A 25,840-nucleotide genomic window follows, 5' to 3' on the forward strand; every position below is an offset into this window, starting at 1 on the left:
AACTTAAGCTAGTGATATACACCATGTCCTAGGAACATTTATATGTAATAAAGCCTACTTCTTCATATGTATTTCAACACTTTCCACACTCAGTCTTGGGTCTCAGATGGAAAGCTTTCTCTCCTAATCAATATCTGCAGGAGGCACGTCTACTCTTCCTTCCCCTGCAACATATTGTATTTGTATAACCAGAAGACCCTGGTGTAAGACTCCCTCAGTTGCAGTTATTAAAAGAAAGGAGCAACAGAAGATGATGGGCAATGGAAGACAAGAAGAAACTAGGTAAAAGGCTTTGACTGCTTAAAGAAATCCACGTTAGTGATAAGCAAGATTCTGTTCTTAAGGGACTGCCAATACACATATTTACATGGATGAATCCAAGCACTCCACTCCAAATAGAATAGGGACCAAAAAAATTCCAAGATCATCACTATCCAGGTTTGCATTATTATTATTACAGCAAGTGCCATTAGAGAATATTAGAAAAATTAAATCTAAATTGCTGCCATCTCCTCCAAGCCTTCTTTGAAGAGAACCAGCACAGGTATTTATTAGAGTTTTATCCCTAGATTTATTAATGCTTCACCAGCAGAGGATGCTCCATCTACTAGAAAGTAGCTTGGCTGCTCCTTCTGGTACCTCAGGCAAAATATAAGCCCCAAGAGGAACAACCAAGTTGCCGAAAACAACAAGTGGTTTCTCTCCATCTTCACTGTGTTCATTAAGAGTATTTTCATCTACAATGTTCCCCAAGAAACTCTGAGTGAGTACACACTTGTATGGCTGAGTTTAAGAGTTCCACCTTTTTCTGTAGCCAGTCCTCAGCAATCTTCTGGATATCTCATGAGAGGTCAAAGGAGTGATGAGACAAAGATGAGACTATTACAGACTTGCAAATAGCATCTGTAACAGCCAAGTATCAAAGCAGCAGAAAGAGCATATTTCACAATAAGGAGCAAAAACCAGCAATGTCATATTGTGTTAAGAAGTTGCTGTTCTTATACACAATGTAGTCACACCTCAACTGCAAGGCTGTCAAGAAATAAGTAAGCTTCTACATTAGAGTCTCTGAGAATCTCTGTTCTTTAAAATTCTCTCACCTGTCAAGCAAAATTGTGGCAAATGCTACCACCAAGTGACCTGGTGTCCACTAAGAAAAAAAACTAAATTACATCTGATATTTACCACAAAATTCAGTGATTCTTATCAGAAATTTTATTATTTTCTTTTTTTTTTTTTTTAATAATTATCCTTTAGGCTCTGTTGCAATTGCCTATTTAAAATCCAGGATATCTAAAAGCCAGTGGTGGTGGTGTAAGCTATTGAGTTTTTCAAACAACTTTGCTCAGAGATCTTTAAAGCCAAATTTAATTCTGTCTGTAGCACAGACCTCAGCAAAATGCACTGAACACTTACTCTGATGCAAGTAATGAACAAACCAATAAGAAGCCACCTACTACTGAGTTTGAAAATACACTGTTGAAATAACAACCTTTTTAAACAATTCATATTTATAAATTTAAAATACTTCATAGTCATAAATTACATTATTCATTCTATTTGGTTTCCCATATTGAATCTAGTCATCCATAACACCACATACAAAAAAAAAAAAAAAATTGAAAAATCAAAAACCAGAAGCTCAAACTCAAATCTGCTTCACTGAATTCTCAGACTGTTTTGGTATTGGCATCTGTTTAATTTGAGATTAGATCAATTATTCCTTATATACTTTGTTTTTCCATAACAAAGTAATTTTCTTCACAAAGCTCTCCCATACAGCAACCTTTCGGGACAATAGTCAGAGAGGCAGCATGTTCAGAATCCAGGCCACGCTTTGCTCTCAAAATCAAGTATTTTTCAAAATATAGGGCGCAAGGTAGTCCAGAATTCCAATGTGAGGGCGAAAGAGCTCAGCCAAATGCTCAAGAGATGCTAAACTATTCCTGGTAAATACAAACAATATCTAGAACTGAAACCATTTTCTACCTAGAAAAGGACAAAAATAAATGAATGCTCAATGGGGAAGGAAGGTGAGGTCACTGTATGAAAGTTTATAATAAGGGTCTGAAATGTAAGAGCCTTAGCAATATTTAAATCTAAAGACATCTGGCATGTAGGAAGTTGCAACTGTCACAAAGATGGTCTCCAAGCTGTTCAGACAGCTATGAAAAAAATAGAATTAAGAGGACATAAATGCTTGTTGCTACTAGGACTTTAATGAAAATTTCTTTCAAGATTGATACTGTCTCCATATTCACCTGTAATAGAGTAAAGAGAGATTGCCTGATACCTGTTAAAAAAAGCTCCCCTCTACACTTGTCAGCTCACACCACCAGGTTCAATTTTTCATGTTAAAGGTTGAAGCTCCTGAAAAATCCATAATTCATTTCAACAGGGGTCATTATGTTTCATTAGGATTCCCAAAAACTGAGACAATAGTCCAGCCCAAGAAATCTGTTACAGATCAGCCACCAGAACATCAGCTGGGACATGAGCCCTCCTGCTTGAGGGAGTGAAGGTAGTCACCAAGAATGTGATTCTCCTCCAAGCAGCAGCAACTGTGAATGTACACAGGTATGGCATTTGCAGTAGGCCTGCTCAGGTCAGGATTGGGTGTGAATCTTGGCTCGAGCAAACTCTTAAAAGTTCACCAAGGAGACCAATGGTAGAGCTTTCCTCTAAATTGAAAATTAAGACTATATATTGAAGTTTTGAAACCTTTAAACAGAAAGGGGTTCTTTGGAAAAAATAATTTACAAAAATATTCACAGAACAAATAGAATTTGCAGGAAAAAGGAGTAAAACACCTTCATCTACAGCTGCACAGCTTAGGGGAATGGAAGACTGGAGATGTACTTAGAATTTCATATTCATTTTTCATGAACTTGAAAAGATGAGCTACTAGGAAAAAAGGTATCCAGCTTGAGGATTCATGATCACTTAGCCAATCTTATGAAAGTGTTTGAAATACATTTGAATTAATTCACTTGAATTCAAATCTTTCTTCTCAGGAAACTATGACAAAGTCAGTCTATCTTTACAGATAGAAGTCATTATCCCTTGAAAAGGATATAAAAATTAGCAGGTAACCATATCAAATGACACCGAGTCATTTCATTAAGCATCTCTACCAGACAGAAGGCACAACCAAAAAATAAAAAAATCTAGATATGGACACAGGCAAATTAAAGAGCAATGAAAACTCTAACAAAGCATTCTAGTACTTTTCACCCATTAGTACATCAAAAGTGGGAAAAAAAGAAACTCTTCCCTAAATACTAGAAGCAGCACTACAAGCATATTGAAAAACTTTTTTTTTTTAAATCTACATTATAAGGGCATCTTCTTAAGTATAACATCTTTAAAGAGTCTGTAGCCTTACATGGAATACAAAGTGTCAGTCTAAATTAAGATTTCTCTATAGCACTGCACAATATAAAACTGCCTTCCAAAAATCATGTACACTGGCGATATTAAAAGCAAAAAACAAGGAATTGCCCATTTCTTCTCAACTATAATATTCTATTGCATAGATAGAAACAGCATTGCAATAACATCTTGAGGGGATGAGAAATAAAAAGTTACACTATGTTAAGACACAGATATCCCACATAGCAATAAAATAAGAAACGGATGTATTTTTCATAAATTTCCCAAAACAACTATAAAAAAAAGCTACTAGCTACTAGGGATTTTAATTCATAATATAAACATTTGAATCTTCCTCATAAGTAATATTTTGCTGGCTGCAAGTGAACTATACATTTTAGAAAGCAAAAATGTTTCAATTAAGACAACCCAGCTAATGACTTGCTTTACTTTGTTCAAGGTTTGAAGGAGTGCACAGGTGTTTACCAAAAAGTTCTAAACACAGGCAAGACAGCATCATGAAGAACAGAGACCCTACTTGTTATCGTCTGGTCACCAAAGTATGCAGAGCTGGAGCAATACAGCTAAAAGAATATGCCAAAGATATAAGCACTTTTGTTAGTCTGTCAGGTACTGGCTCACAAAGCAGCAAATGTCTCACTGAATTCTGAATACACAGCAAGTTTTGATTTGCATACCTCTTGTAGTTGAAGGGACATATGTCCCAGTTGGTCCTGGCGCCTTTCTACAAGCTGTCTCTCAGCACGCATTGCTTGTTCTATCTCCTGAAGTCTTCTCTCTACCCGTTCTGATACCTTCAAAAGGAAAAAAAACCACCCTGAAGGAAATTATTGTGTCTTTTACCATGTATTAAGATAACAATGGCAAACAAGGGAAATAGAGCACGGGGCAGAAAGAGAACACAACTTCATTTTATTAAATAAGATTTAGAATGGTATAGAAAATAACTAGAGTTATATCAGTGAGCACTCCAGGAGTATTCAAGCAGTGAACTGACCCACTATCTGGCTAGCTATATCCTCTTTTAGATCTATCCATTATTTTTCTTTACAGTGGTGGTTCTACTGTTAAGTAGCTCAATATAAAGCTTGGTGTAGCCTCACTTGAAGGTGCTATACAAAAACCTTAGCTTCTCTGTCACAGGATTGATTAACATCTGGAGTTTCATTTCTTTCACATCTCCAGTGTGTAAAACAGACCAGTGTTTGCCTCTTTCATATTATGAAATCTGTGACTAAAAAACAGTTAACAAAAAGCGAAGTATATGAGGGTGACTGCAAGAGCACAAAATAATTACATCACTGTAAGACTTTTTGCCAATATTTTATGAACCTATGTACAAACTAATACAAATAAAAATAGTTATTTGTTAAGGCAATTTAGATTAAAACACAGTAATTCAACCTTAAGCTACAATACCAGAACTACTTTTTTTTTTTTTTTTTTTTTGCATTCAAGCTGCTAGCAGACAGCACCCTCTCGTGGGCAACAAAATAAATTTGTACTGCTAAAGTGGAAGGTTAGCAAGGAAAATATCTATCAATACCTCCGTACCTTAAAGCTAATTATTTTAAACAATCACTAGAAAGCAATAAACCCACTACTGAGTGGTATTTAGATACCTTTAGATACTTACAGCATCATTTAACTACTACTTCCTGACGTATGTAAAGGGGATCAAGTTCCCATCTCTGCTTTTAACACTATGCATGCTTGTACTATCGCTAAGTGTAGATGTGGACAGAAAATTTTAACACGAGTAGCACAATTCTGAAGCAATATAAACATAAGTAAGAATACATTCATATCCTGGGCTTCACAGTACATCATGTTTAAAGAAAGAAAGTCTCTTTCTTCACAACAGAGTACATCAGCTTGAAAGCATTTCTTGTTTGTGCAGCCAGATAAGTGGTGAGCTTCTAATTTGGAATTTTTTACATTCTCTTAAAACCAACAGGAGATGCTCAAAATAACACACTGAGTCAAACCACATTCTTTCATGTAAATTATGAAAGCTTTGCAGTCATAATTCAGAAAAACTGCCTACTAAAAACTAAAGCATAAATGATGACCACGGCACAACATTTATATTTGTTTTCACAGCTGCTACTTAGTGTTAATTCTAATAATTCACAAAATACTCCAGCTAGCAGAAACAATGACACTATGTAGCAGGAAGAGAAAATAACATTTTGTCATGACTTTCCTGAAAACTAGGAAGTATCTTCTGTTCTTTCCTCCAGATACACCTAAAGCACACAAATGAAACAAAGTCATGTTTTTACATTTTAAAAGATTTTTTTTAAATGTAAAAACATGACTTTGTTTCATTTGTCTGACAGACATGTGTCTGAAGGTGGAAGCTTTCTCAGCTCTCTCACACATCTTTTTTTAAGTGAAGTAAAGCAAGAGAACATTAAAGCTATTTTAAAAAGATGTTTAATTTAGACTTGACACAAGATCCTAAAGTAACCACTTCCATAGAAGACGTTCAAAAGGAGATGTCAGTAACTTCTTCACTGATATGGGTCTAGGTCACCACTTGCATGACATGATGAGCAAGCTTCATATTCCTGCAAACTTCAGATTTTATTGCAAACTATCACTCATGAAGAACAAGGAAGAAATTAACTTTTTACTAACTACAAGATATCAAGTGATTTACCATATTTTACCATATTTTTAACAAGGTTCTGAAAAAGGTGCACTCATTATATTTGTCAGGTGCAAAGTAATTTCAATAAGACAATCCTCTTAAAAAAAATGCTACTTACAACTAATTGGAAAAAACCTCTATCAAGAAAATTATTAGTAGTATATCTCAGTGAAAAGAGCACAGAAAGAGGAGGCTAGAAGGGACTTCAAAAGCTAGCAAACTTGCTTCCTGGCTAAACACATAACCTTTTATATCTATGTCATTTTACTACAAGTCTAACCTGCTTAAAAACATTTGTAGAAAACTTTCACAGCCTCCCTAGACAATTAATTCTGTTGCCTTTAGATTTACCTGCTTTTCCTAAAGGACAATTTTCGTCTTCCTTGCTGAATTTCACACCTATTAGCCTTGTTCTAAGTCCCAAAACTGAATAGTGGATTTCAGTTATGTTTTCCAAAATATCTGAAGTCCATCTGCAAACATAGCAAGCATCTCTGTTGCATCATTTAAAGTACTAATAAATACTTCAGAGAGAACCAGGTCAAGAACACCAGCATGCCAAATTCACTTCACTAACTCCTCTAGTTTTCTAACTACACAGGTGTCTGGAGAGCTGTGTGCTTATTATAGACTATATTGAGTTTTGCCACATTGTAGTGAAAAGGTTATTAGAACAGCATATAAAATTCTGTCTAAAATAGAAATTAAAGCATCAAGTATAGAAAATTTCTGCTTCATCTTGGTAAAATTTTTCCATGATACAAGTGCAATTTTTTTGATAAATCTATATTGTATGCTTCTTAAGTGTCTCTTCTGCTCCTGGATGTTTACAAATCAAGTCCTGGAAAAATATATCAGCATATTTTTTCCTTTTTCAAGATTTGCCCTTTTTCAGTGTTCCAAGAATATTTTTTCTGATTCACACAAAAACAGTGGTTAAGCCAGTCTGAGATCACTTCAGGTGGTTATTTCCATTTCTTAACTAATCTGTACCAGGTTATTTCAAAATATTTTATATGCCTCCTTCCCCTCCTCCCTCTCCATCTGAATTTTAAGATGAGGTCTTACACTCCCATTGCTGGTCACTAACTTGCAATTTATCTTGTTGGCAACTATCACCGTTAAAAAGGTGTTAATTAGGAATTAACTTTCTTGGCACACTGTGTCAGTGGTCTTCCCTTTTCTGCTAGGAACAGAACAACTGCTTCAGCCTCTCTGATAAACGGTGATACACTAATAAGTAAATCATCACCATTCTTGATGTCTCTTTGCTGATACATCCTATTATCTACCACTATGGCTCTTCCACTCATGTATTTTTTATGACTGTTCTTATTAATCTAATTTAGTTTCCACTTTGTGTTTTCTCTGTCTCTGAAGTAAAGGTAGAGCTTCTAATTCTGGCAAATCAATATATAGCTGTATTTCCTATACTATGTTGTCAACTTTTCCCTTTTAAAAAGAATTTGCATAGAATATGTTTGAATATTTGACCACCTCTCATTTCTTCCAAGTAGTTAAGTTTTTCTGTATCTAATGCTATTTTCTAAATAAAAAATTTTCATCCTCACACCTATTCCAAATATGTATGAGAAACGAAGACATAATAAACAAAGAGCAAAGCTTATACTATAAGCAAATTAATCATTTTTTTAAATCAAATTTTTGTTGAATGGTTGACCAATACCTTGCTTGAGGATAAAGAAATAGGTAGTACATTAGCTAACACTTCTGCAGAAGGAAACATTCTCTGGTAGACAAAATACTATGAAATAATAATCCTGGAAAAAGAGAATGAAACAAAGGCAGCCTCATAAAAACACTATTTTAGCTACATAATGAGATGTTCTTTCATTTGTGCTTCTCAATCCCTAATTTCCCCAAAATTCAGTTGAAAGTGACCAACACATTCAAACTTTCTGTGGTACAGAACTCTCAGGCATATTAGGCTCTGTGAGAGGTTTCAAGAAAGTAAGATCCTAGACAGAGGTGACCTCATAAGTGCCCCATTTAGGGAAAAAGGGAGAACTCAGCCTTTATTCCTTTGTTTTGGCTGTCAACAAAACATGCATTTAGTCTGATATTAAATATTAACTTATTTAGCCTTTTAAGAAATATTTGGTTGGACGTGTGAGAAAATAAAGCTAGCAGTGAACCTTGAACGATGCAAAGAAAGTGCCATGGCACTTTGGAGGTATATCATGGTTGAGGAAGCGTAATATGGGAAGAACATGAAAGTTCTTGTACAAGAATTTAAATAACTAGAATAAAATATAAGCTATTGTTGTGTGACACAAAGCCAAAGAGGTTTGAGTGGTAAGGGAGAGTACTGGGAAAAGGAGGCAGAGAGCATGCAAGCCCATAGCAAATTAAGCTTTCTTATGTTGCACCTTGCAACAGAACCAAGTGTTCAGAACAGAACTTGGGGCTTCCTCTGTATTCTCCGAAAAAGCTACTACATCGCATTCATGTCCTAGCAGTGCTTAGCAACAAGACTTCCCGGAATGCTGTAAACTCACATTCTCCATTTTTGAAAGCTAGCATCATCACACTATCACAGACGGGGTAGCTTATCACCACATTTTTCAAATTGCTTTTCATTTAAGCTATGAAACAGAGCAAGTCCCAGCACAGGTGCTTCCAAATCTCAGGCCAATCCTCTGGTGTATTACTATGTTAGAACCTGCCAATAGTCTTCTTTGTCAAGATGGATGCAAAAACATAATACATTCTTTCACCATCTTCCTCACCAGATCTTATCTCCTCTGAACACCCTTTCTAGAGTGATCATCTTTTTAACTAGTGATACCATGGCATTAATCTGGTTACATTAGTGAATACTTTGCAACCTTTTTTGTCAACTTATTTTTTAAACTTGCCTTGGTGCATTTTTACAATTAACTGCTTAAATGTATCTTACCTCTACCATTTGACTATAACTTTGGAAGGACTCCTTTTTACTTTATGAAGTCACACCATCTATTATTTGATCTCCTTCATGTCTTTAAACGCATTTATTCAAAGTCACTGTTGTAGTGTATCCAGACCACTTCCACACTGTCTGGAAATATTCTACCCTCTTCATTTCCCAAAATTTTTCTAAGCAGCTTCTTCATTTTCGTGTAACTCTAAGCAAGCAAACATTATTCTAAGAGGCTTAGCCGTTTTCCCCCACTAGAGATGCCAAATGTACCTTTGTTTCTGTCAGTGTTACAAAGTGAATATTTCACAGATTAAAAGCCATTCAGGACTCCTGTTTATAGAAAAGAACTGTTGGAAACAGTTAAGTATAAACTCATCAATTAGCACATGCAGAAGAAACTCTACAGCTCTTTTTTGCTTTATCCCAAGTGACCCTGACTCAGGTCAATGTTTCCACCATAAGACTACATGTCTTGTCCTCTTGATCTTATCAAAAGCCTTAGCATAGACAAATTACTCACTGAAGAACAGCACAAAGCATGTGGAGGTTCTATAAAACAACATGAATTGCTAGCAATAAGTTACTGCATTCACAATATATTAGAATGTGATTTCAAGGATACATTTTTACCAACAGAGACTACCTCAAAGATAATGACACTAAGAGCTGTGTCTCTGGGTAAGGCTTTTAGGTAGCAGCAAAATCTATGAAAATGTATTAGGCTATCAGAAAGTTCCACCAACACCAATTCACCACAAAGAACAGAATGTTCTTTTTAAAACCATGATGACATTTAAGTCATGCAGATAAATGTGTTCTTGACAAAAATGCTGGATTATTCATTTACAAAATCCAGCAACCTACTTCTTGACCTTCTCTCCTGATTTTTCAGATTTCCACTCTTATTTCCCGAGCGCAAATCCTGCTGACTGAAATCTCTTTCAACCGATTTTGTTGCCTTTCTTGTTCAGACTTATTTTACCATCAATGCACACTTGAAACGGAAGTATTAAAATCACAAAAACAGCAAAGTTCTTTCACAGATGTCACTTTAATGTTGTTAAAATTTTTCTTAATGCCAAATGATAATGCGAAATACACATTTCACAAGTCACTTGTGTAGTGCTAAAAATTCCTCTCTGACATCTTCTGTGAAGGACAGTTGTTTATCTGGCAGTAATAATCTCTGAGATACCGTAACCACATTAACTCCATGTGAGACCCATTTCACTTGATACCGGTATCGTTTTTGACAGAAACAGCTCAAATAACTTCTAATTGCACCATCTCTATTAATCAGATACCTAATATTGGGTCACAGAATGGTCCAGGCTGGAAGGGACCTTAAAAATCATCTAGATCCAATTCCCCTGTAGTGGGCAGGGACACCTTTCACTAGACCAGGTTGCTCCAAGCCCCATTCAACCTGGCCTTGAACACTTCCAGGGAGGGAGCATCCACAACTTCCCTGGGCAACTTATGCCAGTGTTTCACCAACATCACAATAAAGAATTTCTTCCTACTTAACCAATCTAAATCTCCCCTCTTCCACTTTGAAGCCACTAGGCCTTGTCCTATCACTACACACCCTTCTAAAAATTCCCTCCCCAACTTACTCGTAGGTCTCTGCCTGGTTCTAGAAGACTGCTCTAAGGTGTCCCCAGAACCTTCTCTTCTCTAGGCTGAACAATCTCTCATTCTTTCTTCATAGGAGAGGTGTTCTAGACCTCTGACCATCTTTGTGGCTCCAACAGCTCAATGTCCTTTTGTTGAGGGCTCCTTAACTAGACATACTACTCCAGCAGAGTCTCACAAAAGCAGAGTCAAGGGGGAGAATCACCTCTCTTGACAAGTCAAAGTTCTTTTGATGCAGCCCAGGATATGGTTGGTTTTCTGGGCTGCAATAGCACACTGCCAGTTCATTTTGAGCTTCTTATCAACCAGCATCCCCGGGTCCTTCTCCTCAGGGCTGTTCTCAATCCATTCTCCACCCAGCCTGTATTTTTGCTTGGAATTTCCCCAGCCCAGGTGCCTGACCTTGATGAATTCAATGAGGTTGGCACAGGCCCACCTCTGGAGCCTGTCAAGGTGCCTCTGGATGGCATCCTTTCCTCCTAGTGTATAGACCACGCTACATAACCTAGTATTATCAGCAAACTGCTGAGGGTACACTCAGTTCCACTGTCCATGCCAACAACATAGATGTTAAGCAGCTTAAGTCCCAGTACTGACTCTTTAGGAAAGCCACTCAACACTGGTCTTCATTTGGACATCAAGCCACTGACCACAACTGAGTGCAACCATCCAGCCAATTCTTTATCCACCAAGTGGTTCATCCACTGTACCCATATCTTCCCAATTTAGAAACAAGGATCTTGTGCAGGACAGCACTGAATGCTTTGCCCAAGTCCAAGCAGAAGACATTAGTTGCTCTTCCCTTGTCCACAGATGCTGTGACCCCACTGTAAAAAGCCACCAAATTTTTGAGGAAAAATTTGTCCTTGGTGAAGCCTTGTTGGTTGCCACCAACTACCTCCACATCTTCCATGTGCCTCAGCAGAGGCTTGAAGAAGATCTGCTCTATGATCTTTCTGGGCACAGAGGTGAAACTGACAGGCCTGTCGTTCCCTAGGTCTTCCTATGTTCTCTTTTTGAAAATGAGGGCTATGTTTCTGCTTTTCCAGTCACTGCAGTCCTTACACCAAAACCACACACAGACTCTCAAGTACAAGGCCATGGAGAGTGATCTGAAACACACATCCAACTCTGCCTGCGTCACTACCTCAGATGTCCTCTGGCTTTTATCTGGGATGGAAAAGTGTACTTTTAAAAATAAAATTAATGTGCATTGATGCGGCTTTAAAAGTATTCAGACGCAGCATCAAAAATGCTCCAAGAATCATAACCTCTAATGAAAATGAATTCTGAACTACTGACTCAAAACAGTAATAACTAGAGCTTTATAACCACACATCTATACACAGGCAATTTTGAAACAGCACTGAATATATCGAAGAGTACATCTATAAGAATTTAGATATATGCAATCATAGAATGGCTAGGATTGGAAGGGACCTTAAAGCTCATCTAGTTCCAACCCCCAAGAAAGAAGAATTAAGGAAACTGAACTGAAATAGTTTTTCTACTTACTTGGTCAAATTATCAAGATTTCAAATTCACAATTTATTGCCAAGGATCATACAGTAGAATGGAAATACAAAGATGGCAATGTTGGAGGTGATAAACAAGCATTCAAAGCAAAATGATAAAAGCACTAAGGACAAAAGTTTCTGCACAGCTTTGCATAAGAAGTTGTGAGGAAATAAGTATTTTCTGCTACCCAACTCACTTTCATGAATTAGAAATCAGTTCTCTAAATAATGTCAATAGAAGAATTCCTGAGCACATATAGATACCAAGAGATCTCAAAAATCTACAGTAACTGACCACAGTTTCTACACACACTGATTTTATGCTTTGCTATGCCTATTGAGTCATTTTTATTCCTACCTTCCACACTAAATTCTCCTCTTTTGCATTTGCTTTGCATTTGCATTTCACCCATTCTGTCAGCCTCATCAGCTTCACAGCAGATCATTAGGCTTTCAACAAGGGCAAAGGATCCACACCAAGTAGCAGAGAGCACAGATAATGAAGCAGTGCAGAATGTTGCTACCATCTAGGCTTCTTCAATAGTGTGGAGCTGCCTGGATATAATGAATGATTAAGTATGTCAGAATTCTTTAGGCTGAAGAGGAAGGAATCCTCCAAAAAGTCTCTGAAGAAACTGAACAGCCTTCTACCAATGAAAATCAGAGATAAAAAGCAATTAAATTAAAACAACAAAAAAACAAAAACGCCAAAGCATACAGAACACAAACACAAAAACAACCAAAAAACCAAACTACCACAAAAATGGCAGCTCTTTTCACAATATGTAATCTATGTAAGTAACTCCTTGCTATAGAACAAAAAAGTTGATAAAGATATGCAAGTTATAAAACAGGCTGGACAAGTTCTAGAAAAAAAATCCACAGGGAGATTAACAAGAAGAGATCAATACTACGCCAACAATTTCCCAAGGCATAAATGTTAAGACCTAGTATTGTGCAGAATTATCATTCAATGCATTTCTATTCTAGTATCATAACCAAATAACCATTTTTTTGACCAAGATTGTGAATTTTGAACAGAAAAATTCACTACATAAAAACTTCATAAAAACACTCATTTTTACTTTAAAAAGTACCCAAAACATAAAACTTGCCTTGCTGATTTAATTATGGAAGAGTAACATTAGAACAACCTACAGTATCCTAGATACCATCAAGTTCAGTATATGTACTAATATGTGGTTCTGATTATCAACATATATACCATATTAGAAGCACACATCCTAGTTAGAATGCTAAATATAAATCATCTCATGTTGGTCACACTCACCGTTTCTTGTCTTTGGGACTCAGTGAGCTTTTCAGACAATTCTTCTAGAGTCTTTCTTAATTCAGCATCAGTCCTTCACAGAAAAAAAGAAAAAGACAATATTCTACAGTGCAAAAACTAAATATCAACTGTGATCATTTTAAACAGCAACAATCCCCTAGAATTTTATGCTATTTCAATTTGTTCTACAGCCTCCTAGCATAATCAGAGACCATCCTCAAGTGGAAAATTCCTGATAAAAAGCATTTCCATCCCCCAAATGAAGATAACAGAGCATCTAGTTTGAAAGGGTAGGTATCAGGTCAACAAAGACAAAATTATGAACACCTCTATTCCTGCTATTGCTACTAGACAAAGCACAATATGTTGAAACAGTATGTATTTCAAAAAATACTTTTGCCTGCATGAGATCTTGCCCTCAAGAGACTCCATTACCATGAATAACTAAGGAGCAAAGTTGTAATAAAAGAAATTCCCAAGTCCTTTTCACTTTGTGCATATACAAAAAATGTGAGGAAAAGCCACATATACTGTACAAATCAGAACTGATGTTATTTATATTCATAAATACTACACAAGATGACATGAAACATGCAATTTATAATACCTCTTTCATCTACATGCTGTGCAATTACCCACTCTCCCCAAAATTATTTTTTTAAATACAAAAGAACAAAAGAGGTTTGAGATTTATTCAAAAGCATAATATTATTTTCCACACCACTCTTCTCATGGAGTTACATTCTGTCTATACCTATTTCTTCTTGAAAGCTCCCGACTGATGTCATCTCCTAGGCGAACTTGTTCACTACTGAGATCTCGGAGAGACTGATGGAAAGAATGGAGCTGTAAATTAAAATACACAAATTCAGCCAAGGCCTAGAGACCCTTCCTTCTGTGATAATCCACAAATACGTATATGTGTGTTCACACATATGTACACACACACTTTTTAAAATAAAGCAGATCAAAATAACCTACAAAATAACAAAATTCCATGACTTGCTGGTGAGCCTGGAGTGGATGAGGCTTCCATGCTTCTAATTTACTTAACCCTTCACAACATTTGTGCACTGAAGTTTAATTTTCAGTACATTATTTGCTAAACCAAGTTTCCCATCTATGCTTTCTCTCTATGGTTCAGAGTTTGGCCATTCTAGTAACCCAACACTGCACCACCTTTTTAATGTAATACAAAGCAAGCTGAAAGATCTGAACAGCAGAAATCAGGAGAGACATTTCATGATAATAAATGCTAGTGTAAGTTAAAAAAAAGTTCTGCCCTGCTACATATCTTACTATAAAAAGATGGTATATGAAACCAGAAGTGATCAAGCAGAACACTATGATGTATTTGGGAACTACCAAAGCACTGAAGAAAGGTAGTTTACCTTGCAAGAGACTTTATACACTACCAGAATGCTTTTTTCAGAGATTGGAATTAAAAAACCACCAAACCACATCTATTTTCCTCTGTAAAATCTACGATTTCCTACATTCAGCAGGCCCTCAATCTTTAAGGGAACAAATTAAAGAAGTAGCCCATAACCCAGATGTCTGCCCTCAATATTCAGACACAGGCACTAACATTTCCCCTGTGTTTCGTTAAACACCTATTCAGCTTGAAAACAACCTTAGCTAGAAGCAGTCAGAGTGCAGTCAGAGAAGACTGTGTTTACTGAAAGAAAAAAAAGCCACAGCTTCAGTTAAGTATCAGTGCTTTATCTCTATCCCAATTTCTTATCTATGGTCATGAGCAGTGACTACTAGTTTATCATTCCTCAAAGCACTATACTCTCCTTACAAACAGGTTAATGATAAAGTTATGTTCACTCAATGAAAAGCAAATGTAAGGACTAATCCAGCAGTTACCACAAAAACAGGAGAAATTGACATTTGCTTACACAGTTACTTACTATAATTTTTTTATACATTCCATGAACTTCCTTGAATAAAATTTCTAAGATATTTATAGGCTATTTAGAAGCAGTCTGAAGTATTTTTAAGCTTTTTGGAAATTTAGGAGGAAAGGTTTTCATACAAGATTATTTTCTTCCAAGGATTATGCTCCTGGGAGAGGAGTAGACTGAAAGGACAATGAAACAGGGTTAAATACAAGTCCAGGAAATTCTGCAGCACTCAGTACTTCCCAAAAAGTCAACTGACAGAATGTACAATGGTTAAATTATTTATTTGGAGCTTGATTTAATGAAGTCAACGTGTACACTTCACAATCAGACATTTTGATATCAGTCATAATACATTTCTCCTAGACAAATTAGTCTACAGAGAAAGATTCACTCAAGCAGGTCTAGCCACTCAGTCTGAAAATGCAAAAATCTGAAATCTCCTATCTATAGGTAGGATATAGAAAGCCTATAATCTTATTCATTAAAGTAATTGATTTCTTTTTCCTGAAGAGTCTGCAAGTAGACACAAGTTGAGGGGTATGCCTCTCCTCCTCATATCTGCCTAAAGTACAGGGTCAAATTATCCTCCTCACTGGTCAGACTGAGAAATAAGATAGAGAACTAGATGGCTGAAAATCAATCCAGGCCACATTGCAGTAAACAGTAAAAGCAATAAGACCATGTGCCATTAACTAAAGCAGAACAAAAGAATAAACCTTTTATGGCCACACTGGATTTCAGAATGTAGGTGAATACTAATGATATATTCAGAGACTATTTTTCTCTCTCAGATTTGTTTTTAAAAGTAAAGCTATTCTTATCATAACTTCTTTTTGTTATCACTATCATCTCCATCTTTTTATCTATAATGATAGATTTGCTTGAAACTGACAATACAAGAGATGATTGCCTAATGAAGAAGGGTACATAGCATTCAAAGCACACTTCACAACTGAAACATTCTTAGCTTATTAGAATAATGTTGTGATGTAAAATCAAAGAGCCTGGTAACCATGTATTGCCTGTTTGAGGAAGCAGCCTCCATTTGTGCTCTGTACCTGGTCCAAATTATCTGCCTCATTGACAAATCGAACACTTGCAGATCTGGACCTTCGGTGTTTACTGCCCTGTGAGTCTCCATAATCCCTGAGAGGAGAAGTAGGCAGGAAGTGACGGTTCCCTTTATGAGATAAGAGATAAAAAAAATAAGTAGGAAGACAGAACTGTATGGGAAATTTTTCATTTTGCCTCACAAAAAAAGTGTTTCATCTTCCCAATATCCTGATAGGCTACAGACAAAGCAACTACTGAAGTTAAAAAGCACAGACATAGTTCTTTTTCAGCTCATCCTAGGATTCTTCTTCAATATAAATATGTCTGGAATACATGTATATGATTGATAGAAAAGAGGTTTCCTTTGTACCTCTAAGCAATAGGTGACATTTTCTTCAAATTTTCTTTGTCCAAGCAACAGCTTTTCCTCCGCTGCATTTGTAGCTTCAAACTACAGTACTTCACAGCTTTTACATTAGAAAAATGAAACCTTTAGAGCTTTCTACTAAAATATATTAAATACTATTTCTGGGAGGAATACTCCTCCCAAATATAATTTCTCATAAAATATAATGAATTTTCAGAGAGACATACCAGAAAAAACTACTTTCCTCTAGGTTATACATTGGTTTAGTTTTTCCTTTTCCACTGAGCTTTATATCCACAGTCTTATGCACTTAAAATTTAACTTTTCTTTTTGCTATGAAGCAAGCTTCAGAAGCTGCAATATATTTTGGATTTAGGTTTAACTTCTGAATCCCTACAACTCATGCAGTGGACAATTTTTTCCACTGAAAGAATCAACGTTTCATTTAGATCTCTGAGGATATCAGCAAAAAAAGATGGTAACAGAAAGCTTTAAGAATTTACTAAATAAACAACTCCAAAACTTAATGTAATCTCCCAAATGTCTAAACTGAATTTCTTAAAAGTAATCGATGACTTTTCACACCATTATCTTTATACATTTTTCTTCTTAATTTCCTCTTTCCATATAACAGCTATATGAAATACTTTAAGTATACTCAAGCAGCATTAACTGTTTTACCTGATACCCCTTCTCCATCCAGATCACTAGGGTATAAGCTTGAGAGAGAAGAACTTCTCATTCCAGAGTTTCGGGACAACCGCTGGCTCCTTAACTGACCTATAGACTGTTCCAGTGTTTCCTTCAACTGCAGAGAAATTACAATTTACAGAAATATGAACACAGACTGATATAAAAACTCATGCATGTAAAATATTACTTTTCTACAAAGTTATTAAGAGAATTAAAACTATTTTTAAGCCAAGTATATCTAAGAATTAGTAATGTTTTTTCTTCAATATCCTGTACATAATATACCCATAACCACAGTAAAACGTGTTTCTAACACTGGCAGCTTCAAATATCAAGTTACTTAAAACAGTGGTGAAAAACACTAAGAAAACTCCAAAGCATGTTATCTATAACCAAAAGAATATCTACTTCCAAGAAATGTTCAATAATAATAATAAATTATTATAAATAAAAATCACTTATTTATGTAGAAGAAACATGTTCCCTAATACCTTACTTCAGCTATTCGCCTTGTACTTTGCATAGCGTTATAATCTACATGGTGCTTAGAATGCAGAAACTAATGAAGCTACAAAGCCTGCCAGAGTATTATTACATATTAGTATAGTTTGATTTAGATTGTTCAAATAAATATGAAAAGTGTCTGCTTACATATACTTAACTCTTAATATAGTCTGTCCCTTACTACCAAATCTTCAGCTATGAATGCTGTTAGCAGAAAAGGTTTAAGTAAAGATAAACCAAAAATTGCTCACAGTTTCTATTGCATCGGTTTGTTCCTTGTTGTATTCTCTGTATTGTCCTAGCAAATGGTCAACATGCCTTAGATTCCGGTTGGTATCCTTAAAAAAAGTTTGAAAAGTCAAAACAGAGACCTTCTTTAATTAAACACTACAGTTGTTTTTATCATTTGTGGTTAAACAAGTAAATTGGTAACACAAGTGCTTTTTAAAGAGTCTAAACATTCAAAATCCATTCAGGTGACCAGAATCTGAAGATGAACAGCATAGCTAAGGGGAAGGAAAAAAAACAAAACCCAAAAATATGTTTACAGTAAAACAGTAAAGCTTCAAAAAGTTTTACACATTTCAGCCATTCTGTAGAAAAACCTTTTTACTCTGAACTTTACCTACCTGTAAAACAAAATTGACTGAGAATTTTTTTAATTTGACTGGAAATTTTTAAGATCAACACATTAGGTAAATTCTCTGCATGAGCATTCTCTGACCAGATGAGGAACTGAATCAGATAGCAGATGGGCTGAAAAGCAGTGCATTAAAAACAATAGGCTTAAAATCAGAATTTCAGAAAAACACCTAGAAAAAGGTTAGACAGAAACATGACAATATCAAAGAGTTCCTTTCAGAAAGGAGTCAGATTACATTCTGCCTTGACTGTTTTCCAGCTAAGAAGTTTTGAAGTTTAAATTCAGCATGCTATATGAATTTTTCTTCTCAGATATTAAAAAGAAAATAATAAAATTGTGGTCCAAACAATATTTCCATACCAGTGATACATAAGCCAATACAGTCAAAGTATTCAGAACTGTCAACTAAAGAATGGGAGTGACTTCTCAACAATAATAAATAAATGATGTCAAGATAGCTAAATGTCCACTGCCACTTGCAAAACAGATTCAGAGATTTTCTCCACTGAAGAACCAGGAATTAGATGAACACTTCTTCCTGCAAACTCACGGATCTTTTACAAATACTGTTTCTCACCAAATCGAGAAAATATCTTTATTGTAAACTCTATCATGACAGAATTCACTGCCTACATATTTGTTTTATTAAGAACTGCAAAATTTTACACGGTACATAACAATAAAGATGGGTCTAGAACTTTCTGCTCCAAAATTTAATGCCTCTTGTGAAAATCTTAAAGTTTATTATTCAGTTTGCTAATTTTATGAGCAGAATTACCCAACAGATCATTGTTTCCAACAACATTCTATGACTGTCTGAAACAATGGCAGTATGAAGAGTAAGAAGCCACACACTGTTGGCTCAGAGGCAATATGATCAATTTTTCAAAACATTTTTGGTTTGTAGAGAAATTAGTACTTCCCATTAATACTGTATTTTCCACAACTTCAGAAAATAAAAATTTGACCCTAAGCTACAGAAGTGCACTGTATAAATGCTTTAAAACTGTTTTTAGTAAACAACCTGCAAAGTGCTTGTTAAAGTATGGATCTTCTCTGTAACTTCTTCAGCACCATAGTTCAGAGCTCTGTTGTGGGATGCTCTCAAAGGTGGGCGCCTTCCTATTCGACCTCTAAGAAAGCCATCTGAGTCACTGGATGAGTCTGCCATTGGTAGTTTGAAACCTAGGAAGGAAGACCAGAAAAAGTAATGAGTGTTAAATCCTGATTCTAACTGAACAGTCTCTGACTTGCACAATATTCCCAAAGCATCTTTGTGGGCTCAGATCACACTTAGACCTTCTGGCTCGTGTCAGTGGGATGCATTTTTTAAATAAATCTTCAAACTGCTATTCAATTATGTTTGTTCACACCATGAAGCAGTGCCAGGACGCAAGAGGCAGAGGTCATTAGGGGAGAAACAACCCAAAAGATGCACTCTTACTATTTGTAAGTGTTCAGAACCCAGAAAGAGACCATAGCCCAAAGCAACTTCTTCTCCCCAAACATACAGTGGAGACATCAGAGTTTTATCAATTGTTCTGCTCTGCAGAAAGATTCCCCTTATGTTACTTGCTATGCTATATTCAGATTGGCCAGGGTCAAATAAGACAAATAAACCCAAGTAGCTAATTGTCTAAAGCAAATCTAAGCACCTGTATCTTAACTCAAGAAGAAGTGGAGATATTACAGAAGAAGATAAATGCAGTATTTTAAAAAGAAGAGAAAGGAAAGAAAACTGCAGTGTACCTGATAGTATCAAATTAATTGATCTGGTGATCAAAACAATCAAAAAACCCACACAACCTTAGAGACACATCATTCACAAAGGTAAGTTAAAGAAACGTGAACAAAACAAAACCTAAAATGGAAGCGAAACTGAGTATCAGAACTTCAGAACTTATAGAGCAGTTATCAGAAATTAAGTGTCAAATTGGAGAGTGGTACCAAGTGAGAACCTACAGTGAATCCACTATATATTGTCATTAAATCATCTGATAATATATTTCTATAACATATAATTAATATGATATAGTACAACATTGTACAACAAGCTAACACAATATAATACTGTATATTTACTAAGTTTGCAGCTGATACCATTTGTCCAGCTCAACAAATACAGCAAGGAATACAGAAGGGGAAAAAAAAAAAACGAAAAAAGTCTATTTAAGAGCTTTAGTATTTCAAGTTACATATGTATCAATAGTATCATGTTCCAGAAAGAAAAAACTAACACCATACAAAATCTAAAATTAAGGTTCGTTTTAAATTGTGAAATATTATTCTTTTATCTAACATTAATTCAACACAACCCAGATTACTATTTTGATGCTGGGATGATTCACTTGACTAGAATTAAAAAATTACTTAAGAAATACAGCTTGTAAGGAAAGAAAGGGGATTGCTGGGTCTTAAAAAGGCAAGATAAAGAGGGGAAGAAAAGGGCAACAATCCTCAGACACGGTAAAAGAAGTTGTTAAAAGATTCAGACAACTATGGCCTGAAGAAAGGCTAGTGAACAAGGTAAACATAAAAGAAAATGCTAGACACAATACATTTTGTCTGAAGAAAACTCTTTACAGTTAAGTACCATTCCTTTTCATTCACACAAGCAGCCTAAGAGGAACCATAAGTACTTTTAAGTTGAAGCTTTTTTTTCATACAAATCAACATCTTCATTTCTAAAGGAATTGCCCAAGTTTCATTTTTTATTAAAAAACACTGCTAATAAAACAGGAATTGGTACAAATATTCTGTACATACATTTGCCTATTAATTTAAACAAAAATAAAGCCTATTACTACTTTGTCCAAAAACCTAAACTGATTTCAGCTCATGAACATACAATCTACTTTGACTTCTACTAGATTTTAGTCTACCCAAACCGATTACAACCTTTCTCACACAGAGAATAAAACATCATTAAAAAAAATTAAAAAAAAAAAGCTGTTTCAATTTTCACACTCTCTCCTTAAGAGAGCCAAAATATGGTAAAGCAAACATGAAATACAGCTGACAGTCTCTCCAGCTCCAGTAGGCAAGAGATGAACTCATTATACACATCCTGAATATTTCTCAAGTATTTTTATTCGTTTAGCTCCACACAGATTAATCTATGACTACGTAACTAACAGATTCATAGGCCAGACTTGGACGACAGGCCATTAGTAGACCCAAGTCAGCAGAGACCTTAAATCAGGGTAGGTGACCCAAGTGGGATTAGAGGTGTACCCCACACCACTGTCTTTGGGCTCATTATGAAAGGGGGGGGTATGCTGGGGATGAAGAGCTCTGTTTCCTGTTAGCCTGCTGCTACCCCTGCTTCTCTAGCAGGACTGTAGCTTAGTATAAACTTACATACTTTATGTCCATGTTTGTATTAGTTATGTTGTTTCCTTAAATTTGTTTATATTTAAACCCATGAGCTTCTCTTCTCCCTTCCTGATTTCCCTTCTTGGTTGGAGAGAGGTCATCAGGTGAGAGACCAAACTGCTTGTTTAGCTCCAGATAAATGAAGACATTTAGTTCTCTAGTACTAAAAGCATGTTTGAAGCCTAATGATTAAAGCTGAGTAAAAAAATCGTCATTCCTGGAAGGAACAATATGACAGCTGATAGGCCCTTTCCTTCAGCGCTTCTAACAGAGCCAGAAGTCTCCAAAACAAACCAGGAAGGTGAGCCAGCATGGTGGCATTTCACCATCACGCTTTCAAGGCACCAGCAGTACATTTTACGGTTAACTTACGCCACTATTCTCAGCACTCTTCACCACCTCAGCACAGAGAGTGGTTCCTTCATATTGTTCGCAATAAGCACAAATAATGCCCTCTGCAAATTCTTCTCCTGCCCTCCATGTGCCTAACTTTACTAGCGCCTGACTTCACCTCTGAGGGCCTCGGGGATCTTTTGTCCCAGGCGGGGGCCAAAACCCTCAGAGGCAGTGGGACAACCCTAAAGGGTCGCCGAGCACACCGACGGTCGGGCTTCCACCAGGCCCGCCGGGTTCCCCGCCTGCCGCCTCGGTTCGTGAGCCACCCCACAGCCGCCGCACTCTGCGGCTCCCGCCGCCGCCGCTCCCATCGCCGCCCGTCCTCCCGCGGGGCTCCGCGGGGGAGCGCAGCCCCTTCCCGCACGCTACTCTGACCGCAGCCCCCGACTCTGCCCTTCCCTCGCCCCCAGCCCTCACCAGACAGCAGCTGCGGGAGGAGGCGCCACCTCCGCAAAGCGAACCCGACTCCTTGCCCGAGCACGCCCAAAAACCCCGCGCAGCTCCCCGCCCTCCTCACCTCGCCGCTATGGCAACTTGAACTAGCCGCCCTGACACCAGCGCCCACAGGCACCTTCCGTGCGCCAGGACCCCCTGCAAGGCTCTGTGGGATGGAGAGTCCGGGAGCCGCGGAACATCCATGTGAAACCACGCGTGGGGGACTGCAACTCCCAAGCGATTTTGCGGCGGAGACGCCTGGCGGGCCGAGTCAATGGCGCCCGCAGGCGCGATGAGGGAAGGCGGGCAGGGCCCGGCCCCGTCCCGTCCCGCCCCGAGGGGAAGCCGTTGGGCCGAGGGAGGAGGCCGCGGTCAGGGGGTGTGGGCGGCGGTAGCGTGGTGGAGTGACCTGGTGTTTGTAAGTTTTCAAAAGGTCAACATTTACAAAATAGACGCTGGCGTTTACAAACACTACAGCTAGCTAACCATAAAGAGCAGGAACAAAAGCAGTTGTCCTGGCAAAGCAGGTGTGCACATTCCACTTAGGAGACTGGGCAGCTGACTGAGCCACTGGGAAAAGTAGTGTGTGAGCTACTCAAAACAGCTGCTTCTTACAGGGAAATCACCTCCGTTCCTATCTCTTGACTTTTTCTTTTTTTAAGCCAGGCATCTGCAGGTTTGCAAATGCTGTATTTGTTACACTTGTATGCGGTAAAAAGGACAGAATACCCCAGACTGCTGCATTGACTGGCATGGAGGAGAGGAAATGGATAAACCGTACTGTGAGCCATCACAGCAAAATATTTGAGCCTCTGAAACTTGGGCAGAACTTGCAGTAGTCCTAAAATCACTGGAATGTTTGTCTGGAAATCACCTGTAGGAAAGCACTCAAGCCCAAGGTAAACACAGTGGGTTGCCTTTTGATACAGATATGTTTCTTTTGCCTCTCAGATCAACTCCAGGGAGTGACCATTGGTCTTTGAGCAGAATAATAAAGCCTGGCTGGCAATCCATACTGCCTTGTGTTGTTCCTGTTCTGCAGGAGCGTTACATTTACTCACCCACAGGTCTCTCATGCAGTAGGTATGCACACGTTGTATGCATACTCCTTCAGGAGTTAGCCAGACACCTCCACACACAGCATCCACCAACAGCCCAGGCAATTTTCTTTAGCTTCCAGTGTATGACCATTGCTCTGGCCTCTCCTGAGCAAACTGCAGCATGGTCCGGTTCATGATACTTCATGAGAAGTGTATTTGTATCTCTGCTGAGCATGAACACATCTGGCTTGCTATCAGCACCATGTTCCAGGGGAAGATGATACTAACACCTGTGACCACCAAACTGGATACAACCACAGGTCCTAAAGACCAGTGCTGCACCTTTCTTAAATACCAGTTGTGAAAATAGCTACTCAGCCAACAGCACTTGCTATCTATGTAGATATTGGTATAATACTGTAAGAGGAGAATGCAGATGCTTCCAATGCTTCAGTCAGCTATTTTTGAGTACACTACACTGTCAGCTGCAGCATTGCCATGAACATTGTAACATTGCAACATTGCAACACTGTAACATTGCAGGAGGTGTTATTTACAGAAAGCACATGAACTTGGATACATTCTGTGACCTAGGCCTCTCTGTAGTTTCCTCTGTCATCTACATTGGTTATGTAAGAGATAATTTCTAAAAGGACTATTTCCTTTGGTGTCTATTTGCAGGCCTAGAGCTCCCAGATTTGTATAATCCTGTCTGCCTCTACAACCTCCTGGCAATGACTTCTGAAGTTTACTTCTGGATGTGTGAAAAAGTGCTTTGTTTCTATACTACTGCTCATAGCTTAAGGGACTTTTCTGAAGGCAGTGCTAAAGATTGATTGAAAATCTAAGTAAACTGTATCTGAAGTTCTGTTGATGGCTTCTGAAGACTTCCAAATTATGTGTGTATTTCAAAAAAAAAAAAATTGTTTTGACTCTTCCTCCAAAGATCTTGTTTATACATGCATTCATTAAATTTATTCTTACAGTTTCTACTAAAGTATCCACTACAGCTGTCAGACCTGAAACTTTGTTCTTTGACTCTGGATTCTGTCATTCTGTGGTTTTTATTCTGTAATCTATATTATCTGGATCTGAGATGCCTTTATTTTCCTCAGAAATTCTGTTAAATATTAGTATAATATTAATCAGCCCTTTTGTAAAAAAAAAAAAAAAAAAAAAAAAAAAGGGTGTTAATTGAAAAGTACATCACAGTCACTAGTTCTGCTATTTCAACAGCCAAATAAATAAGATTTTGGCTGGTTATTTTTCTCAAGTTGAATTTGTCTATCCACAAAGAGATATCAGTCTGAGAATGTCTTCTAGCTCTTCTACAGAAAGCACAGAAATAACATATCATTTGGTTTTGGGTTATGGCATTATCTCCTCTATATACTCCCTTTCTATGCTAATTAATCTACCAGTCTTATAGACTGGCAGCATTCCTTGTTTTGTTGCATATGAAAAGGAATAATTATATTTTGGTTTTCAGGTTGTTTCTCAACTACTTTTAAGCTCATTTTACTATATTTGATGTTTTTCCTGCTAGCACTTGAAAGAGAACTTTGTGTTCTATGCTGAAACATGACATTAGCTTTCCGAAGGATGATTTGTTGGTTTTAGCAACTGACGTTATCATATTGTGAACGATGTTGGCTTGCTTATGCCCTTCCTGAAGCCTTATTTACTAGATAAGCACTTGCATTTTGGTGTCCTTAAAAGATTCACCGTGAGGCATGCAAGGTAACTGCCTTGCCTGCCACTTTTAGCAAATTTTAAGAAGCATCTTCATAATTCTGTACTTCCCTTTTTTGAAGCTGAAAAGTACTGCTTGTTTTTTTGTCAAAAAGACGTCAAATGTTAAGTGCATACAACATCTCTTCAGTTTGGAATGAATAAGCATGAGTGTCCTCTTTTGGGACAGAATATAATTTTCTGTCTTGTCATTTTGCTTTCATCTAAGCCTCTCCTAAGTGGCTGTATTTGCTGAAATTAACAGCAATTTTCTTGGT

General features: G+C 37.2%; 1 protein-coding gene across 1 annotated transcript in view; it reads right to left on the reverse strand.

Moving 5' to 3' along the window:
- Nucleotides 1-23,051, reverse strand: part of CEP128 (centrosomal protein 128) — a 101,788-nt gene extending 78,737 nt beyond the window's left edge. Inside the window, exons 1-8 of the mRNA XM_030452313.1 lie at nt 22,874-23,051; nt 19,610-19,770; nt 18,194-18,280; nt 17,427-17,553; nt 16,384-16,505; nt 14,170-14,261; nt 13,416-13,488; nt 4,071-4,187 (exon numbers count right to left, since the gene is read on the reverse strand). Of these exons, the coding sequence (XP_030308173.1) occupies nt 4,071-4,187; nt 13,416-13,488; nt 14,170-14,261; nt 16,384-16,505; nt 17,427-17,553; nt 18,194-18,280; nt 19,610-19,756 (765 nt within the window). The 5' untranslated portion in view covers nt 19,757-19,770; nt 22,874-23,051. The remainder of the gene's footprint in view (nt 1-4,070; nt 4,188-13,415; nt 13,489-14,169; nt 14,262-16,383; nt 16,506-17,426; nt 17,554-18,193; nt 18,281-19,609; nt 19,771-22,873) is intronic.
- Nucleotides 23,052-25,840: the final 2,789 nt, after the last annotated feature.

This window comes from Calypte anna, chromosome 5A (assembly GCF_003957555.1).
Source record: "Calypte anna isolate BGI_N300 chromosome 5A, bCalAnn1_v1.p, whole genome shotgun sequence".
In the NCBI taxonomy this organism is placed as follows: Eukaryota; Metazoa; Chordata; class Aves; order Apodiformes; family Trochilidae; genus Calypte; species Calypte anna.